The 12,650-nt window shown below is 34.0% G+C and overlaps 1 protein-coding gene across 1 annotated transcript in view; it reads left to right on the top strand.

The window, feature by feature from the left end:
• The first annotated feature begins 8,296 nt into the window (after positions 1 to 8,296).
• Anxa10 (annexin A10) overlaps positions 8,297 to 12,650 on the top strand; it is a 71,677-nt gene continuing 67,323 nt past the window's right edge. The window contains exons 1-2 of the mRNA XM_077792459.1: positions 8,297 to 8,359; positions 10,006 to 10,087. Of these exons, the coding sequence (XP_077648585.1) occupies positions 8,297 to 8,359; positions 10,006 to 10,087 (145 nt within the window). The remainder of the gene's footprint in view (positions 8,360 to 10,005; positions 10,088 to 12,650) is intronic.

The following is a 12,650-nucleotide window of genomic DNA, read 5'->3' as shown; positions in this document are numbered from 1 at the left end:
ATTTGGATTTGAGTGTTGGCCTCATGTCACACTACCTGTGTGGTTTTCAACAACTTACTCAGCCTTACAAGCTCCTCATGTATGAAATAAGATTAATAGTATCAGTCTCACAAGACTGCTGAGATGATTACTGAGGAAATGCAGGTGAAAATGCTTGAAGCATAGCCTGCCTATATGAATAATGAGTTTTTAAAACTACTGGGTAAACTAAAGATGTCACTGTGGGACGTGGAATTTTATACTTAATAAAAACTCTTCAAGCCCACAGTATAGCTAAGGCACTTCATTAGATGCTTTGTAAAGCAAGGAAAAAGTTACTGGTGCTCTGGAAGTCTAAAATTTAGAGATAAAAACAAATGCAAAATCTGGAAGTTCACACGTAATTAGGAAGCAACGTGAAAATAACATTTGATTAAATCTGAAAAGATTTCATGTAAGAGGTGGAGTTTGAACTCGGTTTGGGATTTGGGGTGGGATATAATCCATGTAGATGGAACAGATGCACAAAGAAATCATTTTCTTCTTCAAATCTATGTCTAAAATATCACTATTAAACATGATAAGCATGAATAAAATCCAAAAATTGATTAGAGTTATGATGATCTTGGAGATTTTTCACAGAATCACTGGATTCTAGCTGTCTTTCCCCAAATCGGTCCATTTTTGTGCAAATTATATTTTTAGTATCCCTCTGAGCCAATTATATTACATATGGGCCAGAAGTAGGTCAGTGACCATTTACTTTGACAACAGCTAGAGATGTGAAGTTTATTACAGCCGCCTTTATCATCAGGATAATAGAAAAAAATAGTATCCCCCAAAATAGCTGGAACTATCAGTGCCTAATCTACTAAATCAGACATATCTGAGAGTTTTTTAACATTAAGTTAACAAAAGGCACTATATTAAACTATATTTTGTTTGTAATTATTATGGTAAATCAATTTGTATGCAACTATCAAATGTTCTAATAATTAAGGAAACATTTTCATTATTGAATTAAGGTGATATTAGAAACTTATGCCATTCTTCACATAGAGCGACTAATGCCAGGGTTCAGTAGGGCAGATGCTTTTTTAGAAGTAGGTATCAGTTTACACCAAATCTATCCACATTTTTTAAACACAAGCTCTTTGTGGAGTTCAGATTATTTAATCCATAAGACATTGAAACATGATACAATTTACAAGCAATTTTCTTCAGTTTTAGAAATTGCCTCTAGATTTACTAATATCATACAGTATCTTTAACACACATATAAAATGGTGTTAAATAGCTCTATTACTCTACATATAATTAGTCCCAACTTTAGCCTTTGTAAATATCAATTTATCATTAACTTATAAATATTCAAATATCCCAAAGGCAACTCTGAATTAGTTTTCCCAAAATGATGTTTGAACATTGGAATAATAGTGTGTCCTCCAAAATAACTTCTTTCAAAAATGCACCTAATGATTAATACATAAATACATGTTCTACTGTTCTTATTTTTAGCAGAAATAATTCACATCATTTCATCATTTCTTTAAAACCTTCTATTACCAGTTACATACCAAACTTCCTGAAGTAGGGACTGAACCTTCCATGTGTACCTCCACCATTGTACAAGGATTAGGGACTGGTGTTAAGCTATGAAGACAAAAGGGAAGCAATGTGCCCTTATTAACAAGCATCAGCCTTTCCACTCTTTCTGCTGAAGCAATTAGACAGAATATCATCTGATGATGGGCCTCACAGTCAGAGATCCCAGGCATGTATTTCCTGTACTGGGAGGAAGCCACATTAACTCTGCAGGTTCTTAGTGGTTGATGTGGAACTCTTAGCCCCTGAAAAAATCTTTTTAGGCCAATGGAAGGGAGAAGTGACTGTAATGTGATTACTTTGTAAGAGAGTAGAGATTCTAAGATCTTAACAGTGTTCTGTCTTTTCTAATAAGTCATACAAATGAATGTGGAATTATTGCCAGAATTTTTTTTGGAGGGGTGCGTATGGGGGATTGAACTCATGGGTGCTGGACCACTGAGCCAGACGCCCAGCCTTATTTCATATTTTCTATTTAGAGACAGAGTCTCACTGAGTTGCTTAGCACCTTGCTTTTGCTGAGGCTGGCTTTGAACTCACAATCCTCCTGCCTCAGCCTCCCAAGCTGCTGAGATTACAGGAGTGTGCCACCAGGCCCAGCTTTGTTGTTAGAATGATTGAGAACCCAACTTGTATGTCCCTCAATGGAGGTGTTTGAAGCTTTACAGAATGTATTCTGCAGTAAAGAGGATTTCTCCTTTTGAGCCATTTCATGATGTAAAAGGAGATTTTTAGAGATTTACTTAAAAGGAAACATACATATATGTATGTGGTCATTTTTAACGGGAAAAGAAATCATTCTCCAAATAATATTAAAAAGTATAAGGAAACATTTATGGCATATTCTTTATTTAAGAAGTAAGGACTTTCAAGAAATAAAAATTATTATTTATGATTTTCTGTGTTTCGTTATCAGTATATTTTATACTATTAATTCTAAACTAACAAAGAACATTGTACAAAGAATAAAAATGATAGAAATTCTATCAATCAGAAATATTTTCATATTTATAATTTTTAAATTTATCTACTGGTAGCTTTATTTTTATCTAATGTTTTTCTTGATATATTTTTTCCATGATGTATAAGTTGCTTTCAAAAGTTTTTGTTCTCATCTTCGTTCTAAGCATTTAGTACTTATTGAGATTTGTGAAGAGAAAATAAGGCTGAAAATAATATGATATAGTATAAAAGGAGCTATTAGTGTCAGTTCATAAAACTCTCTCAGGAAATGAGGTGGAACCATATAGAGAAACCCTAGTAAAAAGAGTAAAAAAAACATCCACATTGCACATCGACATAATTGGAAACTGGCTAAAATAGCAAACTGAGAAAACCTGTTAGCACACGCACCTGCCTAATAAAGTGCTTTCTATTTAGCAGATTCTTCTCATATACAGCAATGTTGAAGCAATTGCCACAGAATGATGGAATTTTAGACTTTAAAAGAGAGTCAGTCCATAGTTCTTCCAAAGCATCCAGCCACCGTTCTATGGGACCATGTTTACACTGTATGGTTTACTTCATCTCCAGGTCCAGGTACCTGAATTTAATGGCTTATTCTGAGTTTTGCAATGCAGATGAATACCTACCAGAAAGTTTAGCAAAGGTTAAAAGACTTTAACATGTGTTTTCAGATGAGCTAAATTTGAACTATGTATACACTTCAAATAATCAGTTAGTTATGAACCCAGGCAGAGTACTGTGAATTGTGTTTTGAGAAACAGGAAGTGCTGTATAAATTGTCTTTCCTAATTAAGAGGTGTGTACAATTAGGTTGTGATCCCCAACAAGTTACTGCTGTTATAAGGCATTGCTACACTAAAGTTTATACCACCAAAATAAGTGGTGTGAGAAATTGCAGAGGTATTTAAAAAGTATTTCGGCTTGGCACCCAGGTAGACCGACATTGAAGTTTCCTCTTTGTCACTAAGTATCTGTGCAACTACATCTAGCTCCTTACCTTCTCTCTGCATACTTTTTCATTTAAAAAACAGGGAAAATATAGCTTTAATATTATAGGCTGACTCTGAGGATTAAAATACCATACTGTGAAACAGAACTTTGTGCAATGTTTGGTTCTTTGTTAAATGGTAGCTATTGTTGCAATTATTATAGCAATTATTATAGCAATTCATGAAAGAAAATTTTAATTGTGGTAATCAAAAATACTTCAGGGAGATGGGATTTGAGTGGAACATTGAAATATATATACATGAATCTTTAAAGATATGAAATTCATAGGAGAGAAATCAAGTATGAAGCTTTGGTTTTAGAAGTATTTCTAGGTATAACAACTTGTAAAATCAAATTTATTTAAACCCAGTCTCCCAATAGTACGAAATTTCCAAATAGCACTTTTCTACCAGTTGAAGGCTAATCAAACATGAGATTTTCACCGCACAAAAAACACCACCATTCATCTGCACTTCTTGGGGAAAAAATTGTCAGCAAAACGCAATTAAGATGTTCATAGCAGCACAATTCACGATAGCAAGATTGTGGAATCAGCCTAGATGCCCTTCAATAGATGAATGGATAAAAAAAATGTGGCATTTATACACAATGGAGTATTACTCTGCATAAAGAAATGACAAAATCATAGAATTTGGAGGGAAATGGATGGCATTAGAGCAGATTATGCTAAGTGAAGCTAGTCAATCTTTAAAAAATAAATACCAAATGACCCCTTTGATATAAGGGGAGTAAACAAGGACAGGGTAGGGACGAAAGTTTGAGAAGAAGATTCACATTAAACAGGGATGAGAGGTGGGAGGGAAAGGGAGTGAGAAGGGAAACCGCATGGAAATGGAAGGCGATCCTCAGGGTTATACAAAATGACATATAAGAGGAAAGGAGGGGTAAGACAAGATAATACAAATCGAAGAAATGATTTACAGTAGAAGGGGTAGAGAGAGAAAAGGGGAGGGGAGGGGAGGGGAGGGGAGGGGGATAGTAGAGAATAAGACAGACAGCAGAATACATCAGACACTAGAAAGGCAATTTGTCAATCAATGGAAGGGTAACTGATGTGATACAGCAATCTGTATACGGGGTAAAATTGGGAGTTCATAACCCACTTGAATCAAACTGTGAAATATGATGTATTAAGAACTATGTAATGTTTTGAGCGACCAACAATAAAAAATAAATAAAGAAAGAAAGAAAGAAAGAAAAGAAAATAATAACCATTCAGGAATAGAAAAGTCTAGGTAAACTGGTTGATTATAAGACTTAACTCCATCAGGGCATTTCTAGACTTACATTGCAACACTTTTGGACAACTGCCGGCATTGTGGTAATGATACACACTGTAAATGTCATAACTTTTTATGGTATAATAATAATAATATTAATAACTAACAATAATGAAAGTGGGAGGGGAGGAATTACAAGACATGTATGCAGGAGAATTAAGCCCTTGTCTTTTGTATCACATTTATATTTCAACCCACCCAAAACCAGAGCATCATTCATAAAATATAATGATTCCAATTCTATAATGTCTTTTCTTAGCCAGACGGTGAGATTTTTAAAATAGTATTTCTAATGCTCTAATGAATTTTTCTAATTCATCATATTGTTCACTATCATTAATCTTTTTCATTGCATTTAAGTAGTATTTATCATAATTGTGATTCCTAAAATATATGTATTTCTTGCTGGATATCTTCATCTAAGGCATACTACAGGGGAATATACCTATTAAAAATTTGTAGAGCTGTATACTTAAGATTTGGTATTTCATTATATATAGTTATCTTTTCAACATAAACGTTTAATAAAATAACAATTTTATCTTTTAAAATATCCTTCTATTTGTTTAGTCAATTGATGTTTCTTATGGTTACTTCTGAATAGTGAGATTTAAGGGCTCTTTTTCCTTTTGTGTTTGCAATTCTCTGCACTACTTATATTCTCTAAGCAAATATGTGGTGTTTACACATAAAAACAAGAATAAACAAACCTCTTCCCAAAGCCCTTCTTTTGACCTTTGTCCTATTTTTCACTTGAGGACTCTCTCCTTCAAATTTTCTGGTATTTTGTTAGACTTTTCTGATATAATTTATCATCTTTCTTTTTTTTTCTTTGTTTCTTTCTTTTTCCCTCCTTCTTTTCAATTGGTGAAACTAGGATATTGAACTTGGGGTTTTGCATATGCCTGGCAAGCACACAACCTCTGGCTACATACCCAGCCTCATCACCCTCTTTCTTGAATCAGTTATGTAGATGTATTTCATTTATATTAATAAAATTACTGACAGTAAATAGCTCAACCAATTACATAGATTACCTGTTTAACAGAATAAACAGAATGATGATTAACATGACTGGGGATGTGTTAAGCTATCACACCTAAAACTAGAATCAATATTTAAGTTGTCTTGTTATGTAGTAATAAATGTATAAAAATAAAGTTATTTAAACTATGAATTTAAGATTACTTATCTAATTATTAAAATCTAGAAAGTTTCAATCCTATAAAATTTTAATAAGTATGAGCCTCAATTTAATAAAAATGCACATATTTTTTCAAGCTAATTATCTCATTCTCTTTTGATAATACCAAAGTCAATCTCAAAACTGATTAAAATACATTATTAATGTATTAAATGCTTCAAGTAAAAATTCTATTCTATGCACTAACTTTCAAACTTGGGTGTTTGGGAATATAAAATATCATATTCCCACATTCAAAAGGGCACGCCAAAAATATTTTTCTTTATTTCCCATAGTGTCTCATTTTTCCCCTTAAATATGCTCTTTAATTCATTGTCTTCAGTTGATCAGATTTCATCCTGTATTTTCATCTTCAACAAATAAAACCCATTCTCTAAAATCTGTCTCTTCAAGTCCATAGCATCTTGATATTATTTCTGAACTTTCTAATATCATTAGAAATAAAAGGGTAAAAAGAGGATGGAAAGGGTGTTTCTTACACCCATCAAGTGATTAGGAAATAAGTAACTTAACTGGAAATTTCCACACATATTTTAAGTCCATCATAACCTTCTATAATACTAGAACTAAAATACAGGGAGATAAGATTGAAGTTAGTATATCATATTTGGCCAAATTTCAAATTGATTTTGTAAAGGAATCTATGTAATCAAAGTTCTGGGAATTCCATTGAAAACTTGGAAAAGGTGAAATCAACAATCACTTTAATGTCAAATACCATGATATAAAATCCAAACCTTTGAGAATGTATAGTCTAGAAGGCTCAGGTGGAGACTTGTTCCATAGACCTTGTGGAGGTCTACATGTAAGTTGACCTCAAACACTCTGATTAAATGGTGTGAAATCCAAGCAGTTCAGAAAAAAAATTAATCATGATATCACTAGTAAATGAGAATATTTAAAAAGAAGACTTAGTATAGAGTCAATCATAGTATAGACTTACCTATTGTCTGTAGATAAGGGACATAAAATATAATTAGAAGGATTAAAAAGTGAAACCATAGAACAAGTACATGGTACAGCAATATATAATACTAGATTTGATAAGTTTTAACAACAGGTAACAAATGAGAAAATATAAGGTACTAATTACAAAGAAAAAAATCCCTGAGTGCAAGAGAGAGTGAAAGAAGACTCAGAACAGATTCACCTCCTAGAGGACCTGGTTGGTACTGGGTGTTAAGGAATGCAGGGGAGGTGGCTAGTCCAAGTTGGGGGTTCGGGGGATATGCAAGGGAAAGTCAATGTAACCTCAAAACAAATGGTAGCTCTAGATATGGTAGTTTTATAAAAGTTAAGAAGAGACTTTCACATCCCAAAGCAATTAGTAATCTTTCAAATAATTGCTCAACTCAGGGAATAAATAAAGTTAAGACCTGTAATTGACCCTTTCAGTAGATTCAACTGGTCAGTTCAGTCAAAATGATCAGTAAAAGACACAGTGAGTATTCCAACAAAAAAATAAGTGATAGTATGTGCTTTCCATGCAATAATGTGGCTGACTTCAACCTTACTGTGGCATAATTGACATTGAAATGAATTTAATGACATAATATGCTAGATAAATAGATACAAATAACAAATGTTTACTTAAAAAGTGTGTTTTGTGCATTACTAAGTACTCACTTTTTAATGTTAAATTATTCAAAAAATATTCTAGAGTATTATTTTAAGGCAAATTGGCAAAAAAAAAAACTAATATTCTTAAATGGCAAAGGAGATAACTGTAAAGAAAAAAATTCATACATTCTACAGCAAAATTACACTGTACTAGTAACCTGTACAGGATTTAGGGGAAAAAACCACAGGAAGAAAAACGTGGAGTACAGATTGTCTGATAAATCACTATAGACATTTCTAACTTTCCTTATCTGTAACTTTCAGAGCTTTTTCTTTTTTTTTTTTTTTTTTTTTTGCTCCAAAAAGGAATATAGTTTCATTATAGCAATACACCAGTAGAAATTCGGATAGACTCTAGCCAGGGCACTAATGAGATGTTTTCTGGCAGACATTTGTTCAGTCCATGTGAGACATTGTCTAGATAACTTACACCTACTTAACAATATATCTTATTGTCTTCAAGGACACTTTCTCTTTTAAATCTCAAAAGGTTAATCTGCCTTTGACTGATAGCACTCAGTAAGATTAAGGCCATCCAGACAGTAAGTGACAGTGTTCACAGAAGTGTTCTATCTCCTAGTAGCAGAAAATAAAGTATGCCTTACTCATTCCTCCAAAAACCTTTAACAGCATGACAGGTGAAGGAAGCCCAGAGATTCCTCAGGGCATTGAAGCTGTTCTGTGTGATATAATGGTAGGTGCATGTCATTATAAGTTTGTTCAGCCTCAAAGAATGTACAGCAACAAGAGTGAGCCCCAATGTAAAATACAGATCGTGGGGGATTATGACATGACAATGTAGTTCATGCACCAAGTGTACCATGCTGGTAGGAGATGTTGATAATGGGACATACTGTGCATGTGTCCGAGTACAGTCCTTGGATAATCTCAGTATCTCTGTGAATACAAAATAGCCATCTATTTGATGAAGATCGACAGAGATGAAAAGGATTTTGTAAAAGCCAGTAACAAATGCAGTCTTTCACCTTTAAAGGTAGATGGCTATTGTTTCAAAAATTTAATTCTCATGCTCCTCTAGGCTCAAAATACTAAAAAAAAAAAAAAAATGCTTGAGATCAGGAGAATCGAACTACAAATTTACTTTAGAGTCTGTGGTCTGAACTTAATTTAATAAATGAAAGAAGAATCAGTCTATTATCTTAATAGAGTCTCACCAGATGTGACAGGCTAGTAAATAGAGATAAAACCAAAATTTTATTTGTATTTACTCTGTTGTTTCCTGATACCTTTCCTATGTTCTTTCCTGATATGACTATGTTCTTCCCTGAAAAACAGCTTCTAGATTCAGAGATTAGCTCAAGAGAACTTTCTTTCTAGGCCATCTCCAATAAACTTGAGGTCTCATGTAGTTCATGATTTATAGTCTAATTCTCATTAATTAATTAATTTCATAATATTAGTATATATAATATATATTTTATATATACTATTTCATACTATTATTTTATCTTCAGCTATGATTCTATTATTAAGAAAAGCTCAGTGAGTGTGTGAGTTTTTCTTAAGGCCTTGTAGGCTCATGCACTCTAAGAAGCCATTTCCCACCCCCTCAATATTTTGGGACATAATGACAACAAATAGGGAAAGTTGTCTCTCTTTTTAATAAATTTTGACTGACAACTCTCTCGTGCTGTTATGATACGGTACCTGTCCTGGCTGGCTCTGTCTGAAATAATAGACATGTGGCTCCAAAGCCTGCCCTAAATGTTCTGCCATTTTATTCTTGGCAAGAGAGAGAATTTAAATGAAATGTCAGTCAGGTTTTTATGTTTTTCCCTTGCAGCGACAAGTTTCAGATAAATCATCTCTGCCCTATCTGTATCACCCAGATCTTTATGAATCCTATAACCCCAATTCAAATATTTTAATTTTCTTTCATGTGATTGAGGGCCCCTTAGGTGCAAACGAGCTGTGGCAGGAAGTGCCACTTCTTCCTATGAATGACATGCATCGTCCTAATATAATTCTTTTCAGTTCTGTAAAATGGTCTCCAATTCATAAGAAAATGCTATTGTTTGCTAAGAAGACACACATTGTTTACTTTGATCCTCACATTTTTCTAGCATTGGCTCTAATATCTCAATTTTCAATTTAAATAATAGATTTCAAAATCATAGAGGCCAATGGATAAAATCAACCCCATCAAATTTGCTCTCTATACTTAGCATGTAACTAGGACCTTTGTTTAAGAGATTTGTATACATGTCTTCTAGTATTTAAAATATGTAGAATATATCTTTGTATTCATTTATCTGGAGAAATATTGAAAGCATTCATGTGAATTACTATAATCTCTTTCTTATCAACTTTTCTCACCAGGTTCAAGGAACCATCTTTCCTGCTCCCAATTTCAATCCCATAATGGATGCCCAAATGCTAGGGGGAGCACTCCAAGGATTTGGTAAGAATAGAAATTTCTGCTATCTTTTAAATTGCAATATTGGTTTTGTTTTACCTTAAGTCTATACTATGGGTATAAAATAGCTGATGTTTTGCAAAAAGCAAATGCAGATTAAACAAAAAATTGGACAAAGATAAAAACTGAGAAGAAAAACAATAGCAAAGGCTAATCATGGTGAACAGATTTACCTTGCAAAACTGCAAGCCTGATCTTGCTATGTTTGCCTTAAGTCCTTAAATACCTCATCACTAACTACTAAATGAAATTTCAAGGCATAACACCTTAATTCAGCATTGAACATTCTTCCTGCCCTTTGCATTTGTTTGCTTTCTGCCTATTTCTGTTGCTATCTTCACTTCCAGCCAAATCAAACTTGCTAGTCTCCCAAATGGCTCTGATTTTTCACATCTCTGTAAATTGGCCCAATAATCTCCCTGCCTGGAGTGTTATTTTCTTCTCTTGACTTTTCATCCAAACTCTCTTCTTTCAAGAATCTATTGCAATGAGGCTTCCTCTTTGCCTTCTTCTCTGAGCACTCCAAAATCAACCAGCTGCGCCATCCCAGGTCCCTTGCTTCTTGGCTCCCATCCCTGGCCTCACCTGTGCTGTGCTTGTGCCAGCCTCACCTGCTGACTGGACTGTGAGCTCTCAGAGTTCCGAGTTTGGCTCATTGGTGCCAAATAGATGTTCACTGAACGACATTGGAGAAAAAGACCTCAAAAAGGAGAAAGGAAGAAAATTATTGGATTTTTTTAAAAAAAGATTTGACCTTTACAATGTGATGCAAAATAATTTAATAACCACATATTTTCTTTAAAACCCATTTTAGGAAAAATTTCAGTGAATACAAAGATAAACTCAGACTCAGACAACATTAAAGAAATGTTTGCATAAAACATTCAAAACCTTTCATAAGAAAGCAAGCTCTTGACTAGAAAAACAAGGTCACTTTTACAGGAACTCTGTGTGTGTGTGTGTGTGTGTGTGTGTGTGTGTGTGTGTATGTACGTACATACAGACACATTTGTGTGTTTTATTCACTAGCTTCATCCCGTAGGAAAACAATAAAAACCTTTAAATATGTTCTCTAAAGTTGACTTTAAAATTTCCAATGCTTTCATGCCTTTTAAAATATCAATCATGGCAAAAAAAAAATATAGGGACAAGATAAGGAAAAGTTACAGATTAACTTTTTCTTCCAGAGTATGATTTTTGCTTTAAAACTATAGGTCAGAGCAATCTATTCACCAAACAACAATATTTTTTCTTTGTTCCAGTTTTGATTCTCCTGTCATTGCAATTTTAGGGTCAGAATATAGATTCATTTTGACCATCGTAATTTTTTGCTTGTCAATGTTCAAGGCTGAAAGATTTCAGAAGCTCTTGGTTTTGGTTGCCTAGTGTCCACTGTAGCGTGCCAGAGCAAGAGCACAGCTCAACCCGCCGTCCATCCATTTTGATGACTTGGGCAAAGGGCAATTGAAAAGGACGATTACTGATGTTTTCCCTGGAGCTTATTTGATTTAGAAAAAACTCTGAAAGCAAAAAATATATCCTTAAGCAAATGAAAATGAATAGTTTTAACAAGAGTTGTATTACGTTGTGTGAAAACTTAACTAATTTGAATCTAAAAGGAACACTTCTCAGTTAACATTCCCTAACTGTGCAGTTCTGCTTTCTAATTCCCTGCTATTAGAAGCTGTTTTCTCTACCTATGAGTTTTTTTTTTTATTTACTGAACTTTTTAAAAATTTGTTCTTTTTAGTTGACATGACAGTAGAAGATATTCTGACATATCATGCATACATGGAGTACAACTTCCCATTCTTGTGGTTGTACGTGATGATGTGGAGTTACACTGGTTGTGTATTCATATATGAACACAGACATTCTACTGTCTTGCCCATTCTCTTATCTCTTCCCTTCTCCCATTGTCCCCTGTTCAATCCAATGAACCTCCATTCCTCCCTCTCCACCCTCCCCATGTCCTATCGTGAGTCAGCATCCACATATCAGAGAGAATATTTGGTCTTTGGTTTGGGGGGATTGGCTTATTTCACTTAGCATGATATTCTCCAGTTCCATCCATTTACCTGCAAATGCTATAATTTCATTCTTCTTTATGATCAAGTAATATTCCATTGTGTATCTGTGCCACGTTTTCTGTATCTATTCATCTGTTGAAGGACACCTAGGCTGGTTCCATAACTTAGCTATTGTGAATTGAGCTGATGTAAATACTGATGGTGCTGGGTCACTATAGTATGCAGATTTGAAGTACTTTGGGTATGTGCCAAGTAGTGGGATAACTGGGTCAAATGGTGGTTCCATTCCAACTTTTCTGAGGAATCTCCATATTGCTTTCCAGAGTGGTTACACCAATTTGTAGTTCTACCACCAATGTATGAGTGTGCCTTCCTCCCCACATCCTCGCCAACATTTCTTGTTACTTGTATTTTTGTTAATTGTCATTCTGAGTGAGATGAAATCTCAGTGTAGTCTTAATTTGCATTTCTCTAATTACTAGAGATACTGAACATTTTTTTTCATATAATTTTGATCA

The sequence above is a fragment of the Urocitellus parryii genome, chromosome 14 (assembly GCF_045843805.1).
Source record: "Urocitellus parryii isolate mUroPar1 chromosome 14, mUroPar1.hap1, whole genome shotgun sequence".
Lineage (NCBI taxonomy): Eukaryota > Metazoa > Chordata > Mammalia > Rodentia > Sciuridae > Urocitellus > Urocitellus parryii.
Note: the sequence above shows the minus strand (reverse complement) of the source record. Positions and strands in the feature narration are given on the sequence as shown.